The sequence below is a fragment of the Nelumbo lutea genome, chromosome 5 (assembly GCF_056320005.1).
Source record: "Nelumbo lutea isolate HS-2025 chromosome 5, American lotus-T2T, whole genome shotgun sequence".
Classification (NCBI taxonomy): Eukaryota; Viridiplantae; Streptophyta; class Magnoliopsida; order Proteales; family Nelumbonaceae; genus Nelumbo; species Nelumbo lutea.
The window spans coordinates 61,716,390-61,737,989 of record NC_142688.1 but is presented as its reverse complement, the minus strand read 5'-3'; the positions used below and the strand labels follow the sequence as shown (position 1 = coordinate 61,737,989).

At 38.9% G+C, this 21,600-nt stretch overlaps 1 protein-coding gene across 6 annotated transcripts in view; it reads left to right on the top strand.

Moving 5' to 3' along the window:
• LOC148852689 (FAD/NAD(P)-binding oxidoreductase family protein) overlaps positions 1-21,600 on the top strand; it is a 141,533-nt gene that overhangs the window by 43,381 nt on the left and 76,552 nt on the right. For all 6 annotated transcript variants that reach the window (XR_016099658.1, XM_088946921.1, XM_088946919.1 and 3 more), the window contains exons 6-7: positions 16,338-16,529; positions 16,612-16,770. Coding sequence is in view for 5 of the 6 variants with exons in the window: in XM_088946921.1 (XP_088803047.1) it covers positions 16,338-16,529; positions 16,612-16,770 (351 nt within the window). In the remaining variant the exon portion in view is untranslated. The remainder of the gene's footprint in view (positions 1-16,337; positions 16,530-16,611; positions 16,771-21,600) is intronic.

The window sequence follows — 21,600 nt, the reverse complement described above, 5'->3', positions numbered from 1 at the left end:
AATTATTGTTAGTTATATTCCTGTTAATAATTAAAATACATTATTTTTTCATTATTATTCAGTAATTTATACATGAGTATTCTTCAATAATTTTCAGTATTTTCAGCATTTATTTTTGCATATTAGTCACTACCAAATTAATTTGCATTTGCTTTCTGTAAAAATAAACTAATTAAATAAATAAAAACATAGTTAATAAGAAATACAGTTAATTTTCAATATTTTCAATACTTTCTCACTTGGTTATTTTTAAAAAAATTTGCTATTTTTAATAATAAAATCCTATTAATTGAACTTTTTAATTATTTTTTAGTAAATACTCTTATTAATATAAAATACTGTTAACTTTCAACATTTTTTTATTACTTTCAGTATTTTAAGTACGTTTAGGTTTTTCAGGTTTTTCTGGATTTTTAATTAATTGTTTGTATTTTTTCATTATTATTCAATAATTTTTGCAACAAAATACTGTTAATAAAACCTTTTCTTTATTTTAAATTTTCATTAGTTTTTATCGTTTTTAATTAGTTCATTATGCACAATAACTGTCTCAACTCATAAAAATTATTAATTAATTAAAATACATTAATACAAATTTATCTAATAATTTTATTAAAACTATCAATTAATGTTTTTATATTTAAATTTCTTACTTTATTAGCGTTTATTAAGTTTAATTTTTAAGTGGAATTGAAACACATTTTTAATATTTACTAAGTTTTGTTAATATTTATTTTAAGTGAAGGTTTAGTGGATTTTTAAATTCTTAATTTTTTGATTGTTTAACCTTAACTATTTATATTATTATTCTCTCTCTCTCTTTCTCTCTCTCTCTCTCTCTCTCTCTTTCTTAAATGTAATAATAACATGCATTAAAATAAGAGGCCTTGGAAAACCCAAATCTCTCTCTCTCTCTCTCTAATAGTGTACAGCTTTATTGATCCAATCAAAATAGACAATGCTTACTTTTTTATATTTTTAATACAAAAGAAAATAAAAAAATGCAAAAAATGGAGAAAATAGATAAATAGCTTATCCCAAAGGAGAGACATGCTGACATGGCATGTCCAATTTTATTATATATATAGAAACCCTTAAGTGATATGCTGGTGCTGAGCTTCTCTAGAAGTATGATATGTTCAAATAACTAGTTAAGTATTTACTACTGTAATTTAAGGTACTAGGAAACAAATATGACAGCAACACCCTATTAAAGGATCATTGTGGTATGACAACAGTGAAAGTCTTGACTACAATGAAAAACTTGCCAATGATAGACAGAGTTCTCTTGACCAAATGGAAATTCTTTTCATTGGTGGAAACAAACTTTTGTCAACTGGAGGGAAAACCTTTTACTGGTGGCAACACTAAAACCAGGAAAATGGTAAAAGTGTGTGGAGAGAAGTGCAGCTTCATTTGCAGAATGACTGCCTGGAGAGAGTTGTGAGTGGAAGGAAAACTCAAAAACCTTTTTCTCCAAGTGGAAATGAAGGGAATGGAGGAGAAGAGAAGTTTTCTCCAGGCTTGTTTGGTTGGATGGTTTGATAGATGGGGATTGAATTAGACTCTATTCGGGATTGGGTAGATAGTGCTTCGATGGAGTGAAGGTGAGAAAAATGGAAAACAAACGCTGGCTCTTTATCCTCTCTTCACGCTAGAGGAAAATGGGTTTTCAACATAGGCGTGAGATGTGTTCATGGAGGGCTATTGCATCTAGAACGTTGGGCAGACTCTCTTGGACTTTGGTTGTATGTTGAGGATAGATATCAAGGGCTCAACCTGGCTTTGTGTCTATGGTGTCCCTCTGCATCTGTGGGAGTGAATAAGTGGTGCGAAGGATTGAAGATCTGAGTAGTATAGGTTATTTATTGAGTGCATCCAAATCAAAATTAAATGGGTGGGAGTTCCACCGTAAACTGTTAATATAGTTGCTGGTGAAACCATGTTTGTGATAACAATATGGCCAGTGATAAGAACTGAGAAATTGAAATATTTGGATGACTTTGTTGAAGAGAAGAGGGTCGAAGCCAATTTTTGTCACAGGGTTTTTGGGTAGGACTCCTTTATGATGAGGAAGCAAATGTGGAAGGAAAGGATCCAGGGGGAATTGCAATCTCTAAAAGTTGGATTACTTTGAGACCAGTGAAGGAGGCTTGTATTGATCGGAGAGAAACCACCCAACATTGGAGATGATGATGGTTGGGGATGGTCACGTCAAAAAGGGGAAGTAATCCCAGCTGTGGATCTCTGATCAAATCTAATGGTTGTGGTTTACGAAAGGGTTGATAATCCAAATTTCAAATTTTAAACAATGGAGGGACAAAGTTGAGATGACGAGGACTTCATTGATCTGATTGCAGTTGTGGCGGTGGAGCGGATTTGGGCACAGGAGTGGGTTATGATGGGTTGTATTATTGGCTCTTGGGCCCTAGCCCTCCCTCAAGCAGGCCTAATTTGTATAAGAATCCCAAGTTGAAGGAGCCTAACAAGGAGCCCATTAGGGTTGATTAAGGGCAAAGAGGTTAGGGTCAAGGTCTCTTCTTCATCTGAGTTCAAAAAAGGGAGTTTCCTAGGAGATTGCTCAAGATGGAACAATGGATGCTCCCTAGAGAGTGGAAGTTCTGGAACTGGAGCAATCTATTCAGCATAATACAATTGTTACTCAAGTGATGCTCCAATATAGTTGAGCAATGACTTGATGGAGGTTGGTACACTCAAATCTATGGAGAAATAAGTGAAAGCTGTTGAATTGCATCATCCAGAAGGAGGTCAAGAAATAGTGATGATGGCTCAAAATGATAAAGCAATGGACGCTTATGAAGCCGGTGTTCAAGAGCCACAGGAAATGATATTACCTGATCAAGAAAATACAGATGTATTGGAAAGTCTTGCTTTTCTGCAGAGAGTAAACCTCAACTATGCACATGACGATAAAGTTTCTTCTTGGGTCATATCTAAATACTTGAGTTTTGGTGATTTCTTGGTCACCTTAGTGAAAGGTTTTGAGAATGAGAGAAAGGCTCTATTGGTGGCTATAGAGAATCAATTTTAAATAGAAGGCAGGAAAAAGAGCTGTTATGATTGGCTTGGGGACTAAATGATGGTGTAGGGGAGTGCTTCATAAAAAAACAAAACTAACATTGGGATGAATATTGTAAGATTCCTTGTTGAATTGGGACTCTTAGAGAGGAATCCTAATTACACTACAACTTTAGTATTCTGGTCCTAGATGACTTCGGAATGAATATGGGAGAAGCCCCTGTGGCATTAGAGTTCTCAAAAAAGTTCCCTAGGGCTAATCTTGAAGTTCCCTGTTCAGATTGGGATTCTCATTTTCACTCGGGTAATCTTCCTAGCAATGGAGTATAAAGATTCATCATCGACTCTAATTTTCTCCCAAACTGAACAAATGACATACCTGTCATGTGATCATATGCACTCCAAGATGGCTCAAAAGTGGAGCTGGCAGAAGAATTGAATGCTGATATGCTTACACCTGAATGAGCACAGGCTGAAGCGTGTTCTCTAATGAGCCTTCTTTTTCTAAATCATTTGTATTTCTTCTAGAATGATAGAAGAAGAGAGAAGAGAAACAGTAGAACAAAAGAGAAGAATATTTGCCAAAAGATGTGAGTGGTAGTGCCCTCTCTGACTTAAATATCATGGTGTTTAAAATAAGATGGAAATTACAAGAGTACCCCTAATTATAACTTAACAGAGAAAAAACACTAATAACAGCCTAATAACAGACTAGTAACAGCCCCAACAAAAATTCTCCTTCAAGTTGGGTTATATATCTATCATTCCCAACTTGGTACATATGTCAACATTTCAGGTACCAGTAACGCCCTTGGTGAAAATATCAACTAACTGATTGACGCAATTTACATAAGGAATGCAGACTTCAATAGCTTCATGTTTCTCACGAATAAAATGTTTGTCAACTTTGATATGTTTTGTCCTCTCATGCATCACATGATTGTGGGCTATATTGTTTGCTGTATTGTTGTCACAGTACAATGGCATTTGGATTGTGAACTTTAATTCATAACTCCTTTAGCATATTCTTCAACCACAATATTTCTGCAACTCCATGTGCCATGGCCCTATACTCAGCTTCCAACTTAATGTAGCAACCACTGTTTGTTTTTTACATCTCCAAGTTACCAAATTACCCCCAATGAAGGTACAATAACCTATGCTGGGTCTCCTGTCATCAACTAAGCCAATCCAATCAACATCAGTGAAGGCACAAAGAAACCCAAGATTAATAGACATTGGGAACCACCCGTTGCTGGATTACTAAAATTAAATTTTGATGGAAGTAGTAAGGGGAATCCCAGACCTGCTGGTGTTGGAGGCATTTTAAAAGTGAGCTAGGTCATGTGGTGGCTTTGTACTCAGGACCGATTGTTATTGGGGATTCATTGAAAGCTGAAATGGAGGCAGATAATGCAAAGGATTTCAAAAGGCGATGTGAATGTGCATAACTTATTCAAGGATATTCATAGTTATAAATTGTGTCCAAAAAATGGTCAATAATTTATGGATGTACAAAAATGAATTTAAAAAATTTAAATGGATGACTAGGGGTATGGTTATAAAATTTCGATGGGTTGATCAGTAGAAGATCAAGACTGTAATCAGTCTTGAATCCTAATAGGTTTTAGGTTTACAAAACAGAAGAAAAGTGAGAGAAAGTAGAGAGAATAGAAGAGAAATAGGAGAACACAAGTGGTTGAAAGGAGGGACAGATTCCAACAGATCTGCCGCCGCCACTCTCTTATTATTTATAGGTTATGTTTAGTACATAATGGAAAGGACACATCTGTCCTTAGTACTTACATAATAAATAAAGCAAATAAAAGCTGAAATAAATAACAACTGAATTAACAAACTGACTGAAATGGCAATAGGGAGATCAAGGTCATCCATAGGAGGGGAAGTGGCAATAGTGAGAGGTATCTCAGTAGGCTCTGAATCTGGAGCTGCAGAAGGAACTGGAGCTGGCCGGGACTGCCGATGACTAGGATCAACCTGCCTACATCGCCTGTGATAGACTCTCAACTCCGGCTCCCTCTAACCACCCTCACCACTACAGCCTTCATTATCCAGTGGAATAGGTAAAGGAACAGCCCCACTTCTACCAGCCCCACTTCCACTCTCACTGCTCTCCCCCTGAGGAAAGAAACTCAAAACAGCCCCACTCTCACTGCTCTCCCCCTGAGGAGAAACCCTAGGATAATAGGGTGTCTCCTCAAAGAAGGTGACATCCATGGAGACAAACCGTTTCCCTGAAACCGGATCATAGCAGCAATAACCCTTTTGAGTTTGTGCATAACCAAGGAAAATGCATTTGGAGGCCTTATGTTCAAACTTGGAATGATGAGGCCCGAGAAGCTGAACGAAATAGGTACAACCAAAGGTTTTAAGGGGAACAAGGAACAACTTCTCATCTGGGGGTTCTCATATCAAGAACCCGGGAAGGAACTCGATTAATGAGATAAACTGCCGTGAGGATAGCATCACCCCAGAAGTGAATAGGTACATTGGAGGTAAACATAATGCTTCTAGCCACCTCCAAGATATGCCTATTCTTTCTTTCGGCAATGCCGTTCTGCTGTGGTGTATAAGGGCAATGCTCTGGTGAATAACTCCATGGCTAAGAAGGTAGGAGGTCAATGGCTGAGCAAAGTATTCCTTTGCATTATCAGATCTAAGGACTTTGATTTTGGTCCCAAACTGAGTGAGAACCATCTGATGGAAGTTTTGGGTCAGAGCAGGAACCTCATCCCGAGAACGCATAAGATAGACCCAAGAAAAACGGGTATGGTCATCAACAAACAGTAGAAAATATCTGTACCCATCCATAGAAGAGATATGATATGGCCCCTAAACATCAGTATGCACAATATCAAAAGAGGAATTACTCCTTTTATTACTTAAAGAATAAGAGGTTCTACAATGTTTGGCAAACTCACAACTCTCACACCTCAACTTTGATAACTCAACAGACTCAAATAAAGCAGGAAACAAACTCTTCAAAGACTTAAAAGACAAATGATCTAATCGGTTATGCTTTGGCATAACCGAACTCACAGACTGGGAAACAAAAGACTTCTTATCCACTGACTCCTCCCGACGAGAACTCTCTCCAAGTAGATAGATCCCGTTTGTCTCACGGCCAGTCCCAATCACCTTCCTCTTCTCCAAATCTTGAAAAACACATCGGTCAGAGAAAAAGTTTACTGAACAGTTCATGTGTTTGGTAATACTACTAACTGAAAGCAGGTTAGTATCAAGCTTAGGAACATGCAAGACAGAAGATAAAGAGATAGTATCCGATAGCTTGATGTCCCCCTTGCCCGAAATGGGAACAAGAGAGCCATCAACAATGGATACTCTATCTCGGCCAGAGGACAAGTGATAAGAAGTGAACAAAGATGGCAAGCTAGTCATATGGTCAGATGCACCTGAATCTATTACCCAACAGTGGTCAGTATTACCTAGAGCTGAAGCATGGTAAGTTGAGGCTCGAGTACCTGAATGTGCAAATGCAGATGTGGCAGGAGCTGATGGTGACTGAGATGGCTGAGCTGAACTCCCAACTTCCTTTTCCAACTGTATGAGGGCAGCCCGAACAGCAGCTAAAGTCTCTAGGGATGTGCCTGATGAGGATGCTGAATCAGTGTTCACTGCCATATGAGCATTACCCTTCTTATTTCTTAGTTTTGCTGGGACCAAGTGAGGATGTAGCTTCCAACAAGTATCTTTTGTGTGCTTGGGTTTCTTGCAATGTTCACATACCAGATCCCGTTTATCTTCCTTCTTCCAGTCCCTTTCTAAGTCACCCCTGGCTTAGGTTTAATAGTTGTCAAGGCTGGGAAAGAGGGCTGAGGCTGCATCATGACTTTCCTCCTAGTCTCTTCACTATGCACTAGGGAGTATGCTTGAGAAAGGGTCACACTATCTCTTGTCAATATCTGTTGTCGCACAATGTTATATTCTGAATTCAAACCAGCCAGAAACTCAAATACCCTATTCGTCTCGACTTGCTTTCTGTGAGTCTGTGCATCTCATGCCACAAAGATTTCAAGGTAGAGAAGTAGACAAAAACTGGCTTCTTTCCTTGTTTAAGGCTGTTCACCTCACACTTCAGTTCATAGGCTCTGGCAACATTAAGGGGTTGGGAATAGGTTTCTTTCACAACATTCCATATCTCTTTGGCTGTCTTTGCCCACAAGTAATTTCGGCTGATATGTGGCTGCATAGAATTACACAGCCATGCCATAACCAAATAGTTCTCTTGAACCCACTTGGTGTATGTTGGTTCCTCCTTGGAAGGTTCTTTCACATCTCCCAAGAGGTAACCCAGTTTTCCCCTTCCTCCAATAGCCATCATGGCTGATTGAGCCCACTCCAAATAATTTGACTCATCAAATCTCATAGTTGTAATCTGAAACCCGGTTTCAGATACATTATCATAACTGTGGTTTCCAAAAGTACTTTCTCCTTGACCATTAAACTCCATCTTTGATCAAGATTCAGTGGCTACAAACTGTTAGAGCCACTATACCAGAAAGCAGAGTCAAACAAGCCGGTCTGAAATCTGATCCGAAACCAACACAAATCTGATCTGATCTGAAATCTGATCTGAAACCAACCCAAATCTGATCTGAAATCAATCGCCTATCACAGTATATGTAAGAAATCAACTCAAAATTAGGGTTTCAACTATAGGTCTGAAGTAAGTGCTCAGCTGCACTCTCCAAGCAGTCCGCACAAGTGGGACTTGTCGTAGGGCAATATGAAACCCTAAAAACTAATCACCTATGAGGGGGGGGGGGGTTCGGCCCAACAGTCAAACCCTAGAAACAAACTTAAACATAGTTCGACAAGTCAAACCCTAGAAACAAACTTGAACACAGTTCGGCCTCTCCTTCTAGATAGGTCCAACCTATCTCGACTGATTGCAGTCTCTGAAACTCAATAAAAAAAACTTACTTATGTACTTTGGTTTACTGTCTTCTAGGGTTACCTGAACCCTAACCTTCACAGCTTCTTCCTGATTACCAACTCTCTGCAAGCCGCGACAAGTCTTCAACTGCTGCGAACCTCTCCTGGTAATCTCCAAGATTCAGCCACCGAAAAATTCTTCAAAGCTTCCAGCCCTAGCTAGTCCTCATGTGGTCGGCTGGACTAGACACACATGAGAAGCCCTAGATAGGCTCTGATACCAAGTAGAAGATCAAGACTGTAATCAGTCTTGAATCCTAATAGGTTTTAGGTTTACAAAACAGAAGAAAAGTTAGAGAAAGGAGAGAGAATAGAAGAGAAACAGGAGAACACAAGTGGTTGAAAGGAGGGACAGATTCTAACAGATCTGCCACCGCCACTCTCTTATTATTTATAGGTTATGTTTAGTACATAATGGAAAGGACACATCTGCCCTTAGTACTTACATAATAAATAAAGCAAATAAAAGCTGAAATAAATAACAACTGAATTAACAAACTGACTCAAACTGACACTACTATAACTGAAACAAATAACTACACTGCTGTCCTACGAACACAGTGGGGACCACTGAAGTGGGGCCCACATCAGTATTCTCTACAAAAAGGAAAGTTCAATGGGTGCATAGGTCAGCCAACAGCATTGCTGATTTCTCAAAATAACAAGGGGTTGGAGTAATCAAATATAAATGTTTTGGGATATCTTGTAAATTAGAGTTGTGGTGATTTGAAGATAAGAGGTTTTATCTCTGGTTTCTATTTGTACCTTGTACTTTCTATATTTTAATATTTTAATGAATTTTCAATTGTTGATAAAAAAGGAAAGGGAAGACAAAGAAAAATAAACAAACATCTTAATACAAGGCATGAGCATAAGGGGATGTCTTAATTGAAATCTACAAAGAGAAATTAGTGACATTAATAAGGAGACATTTTCTCTTATAGAAAATGTCTTTGGCAGATAATTTCTCTTGGAAGCTATATCATCTAGATGTTGAAAATGTCCTTGAGTGGAGATTTACATGTTTGTAGAGAAGATGGGCCGAATGGCCCATCGGCTGTTTGTCCTTTTCTATCTTTTTATGTTCTTTGCTGTAATGGGTCTTAATTTGGGCCTTTATTTCTCTTATGTTATGTTTTTTAATTTTCTGCCCAACCAGGGCCTTTCTGTAAATTACTAAAGTTTAAGTTAATGAGATGGGATTAGGGGTGTAAGACGAGATTATGTTTGAAATCTCTCTCTGAACCCTTATTGCCGCCACCTTCTTCCTCATCTCTCTTCTTGAAACCTGATTTCTGCTACTTTCAATCGATTCTCTGCAATATTTTAAACAGTCGTTTCTTTTCGAAAGGCTGTTTTTCTTCTTGGTATCAGAGCAGGCTCTTCTTCTTCTCTTTTTCACCTATTTTTTTCCCATACACAGTGTGTATGGAGAACTGAATCAGATGAATAGTTAAAGAAACCTGTTTCGGCCCAGTTGTTAGTGGTTTCTGGAGAGAAGGGGACTGGTTTTGTCATCCTCTTGACAGTTTCAAGCGTGTTGCCTGAAACCTTAATTTTTTGGAGAAATCTGATTGTGGACCCCATAGGGAGTTTGACCTAGGCGTTCAGTGACTAAAAGACTTCTTATTCTTTATCTTGAAGATCGATTCAAGTTGCTTGGTGTTCTGTGAAGTCTACAAGGTGCGGCTGAGTTTTCTCTATTTCTCCCGGGTTCCAGGTGTGGCGCAGGTAGCAAGTATGGCTGCATAGAGGTTGACTCACAACACAAATTTTCTTCTGTCTTCATTGATTGTTATTCGAATTTATTTTTGAAGTATTTTAAGAAGATGGACCCTTCAGAAGTTGAAAACAAGCATGTTGCTGAATCCGGATAGGTTCCGGGAGCCTTTGTTAACTCTTTACTAGCTGTGACCACAGTCAAGCTACATGGAACTAATTATTTGGCTTGGTCACAATCAGTAAAAATTCATATCTGCAGTAGAGGCAAATGGGGTTTTATCTCTAGGAGCAAAAATGCTCCCACGGAAGATGGCCCATCCTATGAAAAATGGATGCAAGAAAATTATGTTGTAATTGGATGGCTTGTGAACTCAATGCAACCTCAGATTAGTCAACACTATTTGTGGATGAATTCAGCAAAGGAAATTTTGGATAGTGTTGCTGAAACCTATTCCCAGAAATTAAATGTAGCTAGAGCATACAAGCTGAGGAGTGATGTGAAGAATTTGAGATAGGGGGAGAAACCTTTAGCTATTTATTTCTCAATACTGAAGTTTCTATGCCAAGAAATTGATTTGATAGAAGTTGTAGCTTGGGAAACCACTAATGATGTTAAGACCTACAGGAAACTTGTTGAGAGAAACAGGGTGTTTGATTTTTTGATAGTGCTGAAACCAGAATATGACATCACAAAGCAGAATATCTTATCCAAGGATAGCGTTTCACTATCTCAAGCCTATGCCTTGGTAAGTAGTGAAGAAAGCAGGAGACTAGTCCAGGTTCAAGGGGTTGGTCTAAATGATCACTTTGCTAATATGGGAGTGAAACCTAAGGGAGTTACAGGCAATCCATTTGGCTCAAGGAAGAAAGAAATTATTTGTGAGTACTGTAAGAAACAAAAACACACTAAAGACAAGTGTTGGAAATTGCATCCGGAGCTTCTTCCTCTTCGTTTTCAAAAGAAGTCCGATAATATGAAGGCAGGGAGTGCCAATATTGCTGCTGGTCTAGATGGTGACAGAAGTCTAACTAAAGAGAAGACCAGTGAGCAGTTAGCAACGATGAAGGCTGAGTATGAGAAGTTTGGAAGGATGATCAGTCACCTAGAGGGTGTGGTCTCTTCTTCCAACCCTCCAGGAAATTCAACCTCTTCTGCATTTGCTCATTCAGGTATATGGGCTTTTGCCAATCATGCAAATATTTTAGGTAACCGTAGGATCCCTTGGATTATTGATTCTAGTGCTTCTAATTATATGACCAGCCTTTCCACTTTGTTTGTTTCTTATGATTTACTCCCTGGCCGTGACAAAATCACCCTAGCTGATGGCTCTCTTGCTTCTATCTCCGGCAAGGGAACCATCAAGGCTACAAATTCCTTGGTACTTCCTTCTGCTCTTCATGTACCCAAGATAAATACAAATTTGTTATCTGTAAGCAACCTAACTAAGTCTTTGAACTGCTGTGTAACATTTTTTCCTTCCTACTGTGTTTTTCAGGATCTGGAGTCTCAAAAAGTGATTAGGAGTGGCCATGAGGCGAATGGAATATATCTGTTGGACACTCCTAGACAGAGCCATGAACAACATGGAAAAGCTGCTTTTAGATCTACATCTTCAGAGTCTGTTAGTCTAGTCATATTATGTCATTTTCGTTTGGGTCATCTTTCTTTTTCTGCATTAAGTCATTTATTCCCAGAACTATTTAAGGGAATTAATTTGTCCAGTCTTCATTGTGAGTTTTGTGAGTTGTCAAAACATTGTAGAAGCAGCTATCCTTTGAGTAATAAAAGATCTTCTTCTCCATTCCATATTGTGCACTCTAATGTGTGGGGGCCTTACCACTTACCTTCTATGGGTGGCTACAAATATTTTATCTTGTTCATTGATGATTTTTCACGATTCACTGGATATTTTTTATGAAGTCCCGTGATGAAGTTCCCAGACTTGTGAGGCAATTCCATGAATTTGTTCTAACCCAGTTTGAAACCATAATTAAAATTTTCAGATCCAACAATGCAAAAGAATATTTTGAGAAAAGACTAACCTATTATCTTACTGATTTGGGGGTTATTCACCAAAGCTCCTGTGTTAGGACCCCAGAACATAATGGAGTTGCTGAAAGAAAAAATCGGCATATTGTTGAAGTTGCAAGAAGTATCCTGTTTGCCTCACATGCCCCTACAAAATTTTGAGGTAATGTTGTTCTCACAGCAACCTACCTAATCAACCATATGCCATCCAGGGTTTTGGGGTTTAAGTCTCCCTTCAGTCTTCTTCATCTAGGCAATGATCTTTTTCCTATTCCTCTCCGTGTCTTAGGCTACACTTGTTATGTATATATCCCAAGTGTCTAGAGACATAAATTTGAACCAAAAGCCCACAAGTGTATTTTCCTTGGTTATTCCCCCACACAAAAGGGTTATTCTTGTTTTGATCCGAAGACTGGAACTTGGTATGTCTCAGTGGATGTCACATTTGATGAGTTTTCTTCTTTTTATGATTCTTCTCAGGAGAGTCATTGTCCAAAGGGGGAGAATTTGTCATAGTTGTTTGCTCTCCCCCTTCCTGTCCTAGTTGAGTCTTCTATTGAGACTCTTCCTCCTTCAAATGAGTCAAGGGAGGACCAGTCATCTCATTTTCATTCTAGTGTTCCTATCCCTCCTCCATTACCTCCTCGTCCTCTTTTTAATCCCAGGTTGTACCAACGGTAGAGAACTAGAAGTGAGCAGATTGTTTCCCCTACACCACATGAGCCTCGTGCACTTCCATTCACAGAAGAGACAATAGGTACTAATATAGCCCCTTTGGAGCCATCATTTCCAAATCTTGATATCCCTATTGCTATCAGGAAAGGAAAAAGGAAGTGTACTGCACATTGCATTTCCAAACACCTTTCTTATAGTTTGCTCTCTCTTTCATATTTTGGCTATCTTTCTTCTGTTGCTTCTAACCCAATACCCAGATTTGTGTTAGAAGCTCTTACTATTCCAAAATGGAGGGATGCTATGAGAACATAAATTGATGCCCTACACAAGAATGACACTTGGGAAGTGGTTGATTTACTTGAAGGGAAGGAACCAGTAGGCTGTAAGTGGGTTTTTACCAATAAATATCATGCTGATGGCATCATTGAAAAGTACAAGGCTAGGCTGGTTGCAAACGGTTATACATTGACATATGGGATTGACTATTTGGAGACCTTTGCACCTGTTGCCAAGATGACTTCTGTGAGAGTTTTTCTATCTCTAGTTGCACACTGAGACTGGCCACTTTACCAGCTGGATGTAAAGAATGCATTTCTGAATGGAGAGTTACATGAGGAGGTCTATATGTCTCTTCCTCCGGGGATGTATGAAACATATTTGAAAGGAAAAGTTTGCAAGCTGAAGAAATCTCTTTATGGACTTAAACAGTCCCCTAGGGCATGGTTTGAAAGGTTTAGGGCTGCCCTTGTTTACTTTGTCTATGTACAGACTCAGTCTGATCATACCCTCTTTGTGAAGAAGAGAGGATTTTTGGTAATTTATCTGATTGTGTATGTTGATGATATTGTTGTGACTGGTAATGATGTATCAAGTATTAATGATCTTAAATCTTTCCTTCATACAGAGTTTGAGATCAAAGATCTGGGGGAATTGAGATACTTTCTTGGCTTAGAAGTTGCTTGATCTAAGGATGGGATCCTTATCTCTTAGCGAAAGTTTGTACTTGACTTGCTCTCTGAAACAGGGAAGATGGGTGCTAGACCAGTTGCTACTCCTATTGATATGAGTCATAAACTCTCTCCAGAGGCTACTTGGGAAACTTCTCTATCTATGCATGACTCGGCCAGACATTGCATATGCTGTTAGTTACATTAGTCAGTTCATGCATGCTCCCAAGGACACTCACATGGTAGCAACAAAGCGAATTCTGTGTTATTTGAAGGGTTCTCCTAGAAAGGGAATTCTATTTGCTAAGCATGGTCATATGAAACTTGAAGCCTATATAGATGTTGATTGGTCTGAAAATATTGATGACAGAAGATCTACCTCTGGATATTGTAGCTTGGTGGCAGGTAATATTGTCTCTTGGAGAAGCAAGAAACAACCAGTTGTTGCCAGATCTTCAGCTGAAGTTGAATACAGAGCCATGGCTCATGGAGTTTCTGAACTGTTGTGGCTTCGATCCTTGATGGAGGAACTAGGTATTGAGCATGATAAGCCATTGATATTATACTATGATAATCAGGTTGCCATCAATATTGCTCACAATCCAGTGCAACATGACAGAACCAAACATATTGAAGTTGACAGACACTTCATTCGAGAAAGAGTGGCTTCTGGGTAAGTGTGCCTACCTTTCATCACTTCTGAAGGACAGTTAGCTGATTTCCTCACCAAGGGCATTCCCAAGGCTAAACTTCGGCATGATATTGGCAAGCTTGGCATGATTGACATCTATGCCCAACTTGAGGAGGAGTGCAGAGAAGATGGGCCGAATGGCCCATAGGCTGTTTGTCATTTTCTATCTTTTTATGTTCTTTGCTGTAATGGGCCTTAATTTGGGCCTTTATTTCTCTTATGTTATGTTTCTTAATTTTCTGCCCAACCTGGGGCCTCTTTATAAATTACTAAAGTTTAAGTTAATGAAATGGGATTAGGGGTGTAAGAGGAGATTATGTTCGAAATGTCTCTCTAAACCCTTATTGCCACCACCTTCTTCTTCCTCATCTCTCTTCTTGAAACCTGATTTCTGCTACTTTCAATCGATTCTCTGCAATATTTTAAACGGTCCTTTCTTTTCAAAAGGCTGTTTTTCTTCTCTGTTAATGGATCCTCCTCCTAGCTATGACTTCTAAGGCAAAATGTTTAAATTGAAGAAAGGTATGTATGGTTTAATTAGTCTCCTTGTGCTTGGCTTGAAAGGCTTTGTGGAGCAATGAAGAGTGTGGGATACATTGAGAGTAGTCTGTCCACACTTTCCTTAGAAAGATAGATCCATATTAATCAAGTGGTGATTAATATTGCTCACAACCTTGTGCAACATGAAAAAAAAAATGCACATTCAGTTTTTTTAGTCCCCCAAATTTAGTCACTGTGGAGGGTTGGTCACCGTTTATTTTAAAAGCAAATTGAGGCAGGTTGCTACATTAAACAGGATAGAATATGTCAGAAGTATATCTTCCTTTTCTTAAGACTGATCAGTAGTTGGAAGGTGTGTGTACCAAGGGAGTTAATAAATTTAAGCTACATTGTATTCTTGGAAAGATGGGATTGATTGGCATCTATGCTCAGCTTGAGGGGGAGTATTGAGGAATGAATGTTGTGCAGAGCAATGGTAGTATTGTTGAGTATTATTGCTGTTTTACTGTATTTTCAGTATCTTTTTTTCTAGCCTTGTGTCATAAAGCTGTTTTATGGAGTCACAACGAGAGGTATACTGGTTATTTTACTCCTTTATTTGATTGCATATATAAATGGAATAAGGCTTCCCCTCAAACATTTTGCTCTCTCCACATCATTCTCTTCCCTTCCTCTTTTTCTCCATCTTTTATTTCTCCTTCTCTTTTTTTTTTCTCTTTTAATTCTATACCTAAATACTCAAGAATAAAAAATTCGATTTATTCAGAAATAATAAAAGCACAATTATTTAATTGAATGAATCATGTTGCAAAGGGATTTCTTGAGATTTTTATGGCAATACACATAAACACCAGACACCAGAATGGGGGTAGAAGGTGGGGGGAGAAGAAATCCAAAAGAAAATGTCTACTTACTGAGATTTCAGTTCATACCTTAAGCTAACTTCTGGACAATTAGTGATTCACATCACAATTTAAGTAGGTAAATCCTGAAGAAATAAGAAGTGAATAACTAGAACAAGTGAAAATTAGAATTGTTCTGGTAAGTAAAAAATTTGAAAATTGTTTTTAAATAATCATCTATTTCTGTCTTTGTCTATTCTTCTCAGAACCATGACATTGATCCAATAGCTTGGAAGCATTTGCCATTTCTGACCAGGAACTGTTGAGTTTCATATTCAAAGGAAAAAAAATTAGGTCCTTGGTTTCTTTTTGGGGGGAGTAAAAAGACAGAACTATTCAAGTATCATGATAAATTCAAGAAATAATTTTGAATAGTTCTTTTTAAGCATGTTACCATGTCAAGAGTTTTTGTCAGATATAGTGATAAATTGCAAAAAAAAAAAAATATTAATAATAATACTTTACTGTCCAAAATTGTGAACCTGTAACTTGAAATAGTTGCCTTTGAACCTTTAACCTATTCCTAGGATCAGAAAATTAAATTATGGGAAATAAAGATTCTTTTTGTCTTTCACCATTCCCATCAGCATAGCATAGTTACATATTAATGCTAAACTATTACTTATGGTATAAACTTTATTATATTATGTATATGATGTGAATTTCTATTAGTGCATTTGATAGGAGTTTGTTATTTCACCTTTGCACAATGTAAATTAAATTTATTTCTTGGTAGAGCTATTTCTCCTTTTTTTATTTTTTTACTGATATAATTCATGGTAGAGTTTCTGTAAATATCCTACTTATTACAATGTTCTTTTCTTCACTATATTCTTTGTTTTTCCAATTTCCAGATCTACATGCTTGCAGAATGGTATAAACCAGGCTGCAAACTTGAATACCCTCTTAATGGAAGTGGGGCTGTTGTTGATGCTCTTATACGAGGTTTGCAAAAATTTGGTGGAAGGATTTCCCTAAGAAGTCATGTAGAAAACATTGTTGTTGAAAATGGTCGAGCTGTTGGAGTGAAACTACGAAGTGGCCAAGTAAGAAATCTTTGTGGCTTAAAAAGGCTGTCAGGCTATCTTTACTTGAACCTTCTATAACAGAGAAGAATGATTTCTGCAGTTTATACGCGCTAAAAAGGCTGTAGTGAGCAATGCATCTATGTGGGACACTTTGGATCTTTTACCGAAGGAAGTTGTCCCAAAATCATACCAGGATAGGATCAAAATGACCCCACAATGTGAATCATTCATGCATCTGCATTTAGGCTTTGATGCAGAGGTGAGCTGCCACAATATCTTATTCTGCTTTTTTACATGTATATTAGATTAAATAATCAAACTGGTGGTCATCTTTTATATCTAGTACTGAAACCTTTTTTTTTTGTTTCTTCTTGATAACATTTTAATTTAGTGTATTTTAGATGGCCCTGCTTTTGTTAGTTTACTAGATTAGCATCCATTAACAGCAGGGAGAGCAGAAAACATTCCACACTCGAAAAGTTATAACAGTCATGGGGATGGTGGAGCGCTGCAGTACATGTTATTATTGTATCTGTTGGCACCTTTTGATCAATGGTCTGTGAAAGCTGAACTACTGTAGACGAAGTTGTAGAAATGAGAAGAAGAAGAAGAGATGCTGGAATGTCGAACTAGATAACCCAGTCGACAGTACTATTATTTATATTAATGTATAGTACAGTGTTACAGAAAAAGACTGGAATGCCCCTGATTAGTGATGGGACACCTAGACAAATTAAAACACTAAACAAGCTTAGGCCCATTAACACAGGTCCAGTACATAATAACTTAAACTCAAATACAGGCTAACAAGAGCTCTTATCAGCCGAACCATCAATACATAAAAAAAGCCTTCAACCTAACACTCCCCCTCAAGCTAAGCATGGATATCAATTATGTTTAGCTTGCCAAGAAGGTCCATGAACTTTGCTGCAGCCAACCCTTTAGTCAGTACATCTGCAATTTGCATCTTGGATGGAGTGTAAGGAATGCAGAGTTCTCCTGAGATTATTCTCTCTCTAACAAAATGTCGATCAATCTCAATATGTTTTGTCCTGTCATGTTGCACAGGGTTATTTGCAATGTTGATGGCAGCCTTGTTGTCACAATACAGTCTGAGAGGACCCTCAGCTTTAATACCAAGCTCATTAAGAAGGGTCCTGAGCCATAGGAGTTCAGCAAGCCCGTGAGCCATAGCTCGATATTCTGCTTCTGCACTTGATCTAGCATCTACATTCTGCTTCTTACTGTGCCATATGACCAGATTCTCTCCCACAAATGTACAATATTCTGAAGTTGATTTTCTATCTCCAACAGAACCAGCCCAATCTACACCAGTATAAGCTTCAATTTGAATTCTATTGTTTTTCCTGAAGAGAATTCCCTTTCCTGGGCAAGTCTTCAAGTACCTGCGAATCCTTTCAACTGTTTTCATATGAGGGATCTTTGGAGAGTGCATGAATTGACTGACAACATGCACAACATAAGCAATATTTGGCCGAGTGAGAGATAAGTATATCAGCTTCCCTACCAATTTTTGGTATCTCTTTCTATCACAGTAGTCCTCCCCTGTTGATTCCTGTAGGCCATGATCCTGGCCTACACCCTATCATGCCTGTTTCCTCTAGGAGGTCAAGAACATACTTCCACTGACATATGTAGATTCCCTCTCTTGACCTAGCAACTTCAATCCCAAGAAAATATCTCAAATGGCCCAAGTCTTTGATCTCAAATTCTGAAGCTAAAAACTTCTTCAGTCTTTTTCGCTCTTCCAAGTCATTCCCGACAATTACCATATCATCCACATAAACAATGGGTGTCGTAAGCTTGCTATCCTGTCTCCTTATGAACAAGGTATGGTCTGCACCGCTCTGAGTGTACCCCACTTTCTTCATGGCCCCACAAAGCCTCTCAAACCATGCACGGGGAGATTGCTTCAAACCATATAAAGCTTTCCTCAGTTTGCACACCTTTCTACCAAGGTCATAGCCTGGTGGAGGTTCCATAAATACCTCTTCATGAAGGTCACCATTTAGGAAGGCATTTTTCACATCTAGCTGATGAAGTTCCCATGAAAAATTTGCTGCTAGTGACAGTAGAACCCGAATTATATTGAGCTTTGCTATTGGGGCAAAGGTTTCTTTGTATTCAATCCCTTCTTTTTGATTAAACCCCTTTGCCACAAGTCTGGCCTTGTACCTTTCAATGGATCCATCTTCCGTGTGCTTTACAGTAAACACCCACTTGCACCCAACAGTGCTCTTCCCCTCTGGTAGATCCACTAATTTCCAAGTTCTTGCTTTCATTAGGGCTTTCATCTCTTCATTCATAGCTTCTTTCCACCTTGGATCAGACATAGCCTCTGAGTACCTAGAAGGAACACGTACAGAGGAAAGAGTAGACACAAAGGAGTGATAGGCAAGAGATAAATGTGAGTAAGAAACAAAATCAGCAATGGGGTGCCGGGTGGTGCAAGAGCGGATAGGCTTACGGAGAGCAATAAGAAGATCCAAATCAGAAGTATATGAGTTGGAATTACCTTAGATTGTAGAGACAGATTGATCCGAGTCCAACTGGTTGCTGTCATGAGGTTGAGGGCCCCTTTTTCTTCTGTTGTATGTGAGTATCTCTTTTTGTTGCCTACTAGAGCCTTCAGGAACATCTGCAGTATCAGGAGAGGTAACCAGCATAGTGGGAGCCTCACTTGGTTGACCCGGAATGCCACAACAAGGAGTAGAAGAAGAGGATGGAAGCCCAAGGCAGATAGGGTAACAAAAAAGGAGGGAGAATGAGAATCCTCTTCCATCCCACTAGTACTAGTCTCCCCCTGAAGAGAATTCTGAGAAGACTGAAAATAGGGTTGAGACTCAAAGAAGACCACATCTCTGGTGACATACTTTCTCTTGGAGACAGGGTCATAACACTTGTAACCCTTTTGTGTAGGAAAGTATTCCAAGATTATTCCCTTTGTAGCCTTAGGATCCAGCTTGGTCTTCTTTGGATCCTTCACATGTATGAAACATATACAGCCAAAGACCCGAGGAGGAAGGGAAAAGTCTAGAAGAGTGGGACACAAAACAGAGAAAGGGGTTTTCATACCCAACACCTTAGATGGCATCTGATTTATCAGATATGATGCAGTAAGTACAGCTTGAGACCAGTATTGCTTGGGAACTTTGTGCTGGAATAGTAAGGCTCGAGCTATTTCCAATAGATGTCTATTCTTGCGCTCAACAACCCCATTTTGTTGAGGAGTATTAGCACAGGATGATTGATGTAATATGCCAGCATCTTCCATGAAAAAGTTCAAGGATTTTTCAAAATATTCAGCAACATTATCTGACTGGAATTGCTTAATCTTCTTATTAATCTGCGTTCCAATCATCTTGCAAAATGCCATAGTTATCCATGGTACTTCATCCCGTCCTTTTAACAGGTAGATCCATGTGCATTGAGAGTAGTGGTCAATAAAAATGATAAAGTAACAGAAGCCATCAATAGAGACAATGGGTGAAGGACCCTAGACATCAGAATGAACCAAATCAAAAGGAGCACAAATTTCATTACTGGAAATTGGATAAATAGTTCTACATTGTTTTGACATTTGACATACTTCACAAATTAAACTCTGACTTGAAATGCCCTTAAACAATTCGGGAAACAACATTTCTAATGAAGAGAAAGACACATGACCTAGCCTAGCATGCCAAAGATGCAACCTAGCTATTGACTCCACACTCTCCGGACTACTAGCAGCAGATGCTTGTAAGGCTGAACCGATGTCTGCATCAAAATAGTAGAAGCCTCCATACTCATGACCGCTCCCAATCGTTCTCCTCGTCAATCTGTTCTGGAAGACACAATGAGTAGGAAAAAAGGTTATACTACAGTTCAAATTTTTTGTAAGTTTTGAAACAAACAAAAGATTTGAGGTAAGACTGGGAACATGTAGAACTGATTTAAGGGAGAGATCCTTGCTTAGGTCAACCACCCCCTTTCCAGAGATGGTGAAAAAAGACCCATCAACAACTCTCATCTTATCCTGACCAGACAACAAATGATATGAAGAGAATAGGGATGACATATGTGTCATGTGGTCAGTTGCACCGGAATCAATAACCCAAGAAGTGGAGTCAAAAGAGCTAGTGGCACTAAAGGCAGAGACTGTACCTGATCTGGCAAGAGAGGTTGAAGAAAAAGAATTATTCCTTAACAGGCTAATGCCCGGCTAAGGACCTCTACCTCACTAGCAGTGAAGCCCAAAGCACCAGTTCCAGAGGAATTAGCAATCTGCCCCCTAGGAGAAGAAGACACTGTTGGTGAATTGTCACCATTGTTGCTGGTGACAAGATTCCCACTTGCCGCATGACCCTTCTGTTGTTTCTTGTCCTTTCTTAATGCAACTGGCTTCAGGTGAGGATACAGGACCCAACACTTTTCTTTTACATGTCTCTCACCACCACAATGAGTGCACTTGAGGTGCTTCTTGTCTGGATGTCTGTTTCCCTTAGTAGAAACCAAGGTTGAATGTTCTCCAAATTGTCCAGTTGGTTGAGTCTGAGAGTCAACTTGCATCTCCTTTCTCCTAACTTCTTCATTCCTCACCAGATAATAAACATGGTGTAACTCGGGCAATTCATCTCTCCCCAGAATTTGTGACTTTATATCCTCATACACTGGGTCCAGACTAGCCAAGAACTTGAAGGCTCTGCTCTCTTCAATCTACTTATCATGTCTCTCCTTGTCTTTGGCATTTTCCCAATCTAATATCAAGTGATAGTCAAGTTCTTCCCAAAGACCTTCCAGAGTTGCAAAGTATGTTGCAACTGTCATATCACATTGCCTTAAGGCAGCAATGTCTTGTTTCAATCTGTAGATTCTAGCATTGTTTTTCTTCTGTCCATAGGTCTTAGACACCTTTTCCCAAATTTTGGCTGCTGTAGGAAAGTGATGAACAGTCTTGGCAACCCGAGGAGTCATAGAGGCAAGCAACCAGGACATAACTGTGGCATTCTCCTTGCGCCACACAGCATAATCTGCACTGCCAACCTCAGGTTCCTTCTTGCTCCCATCTAGGTAGCCTGTGAGGTCA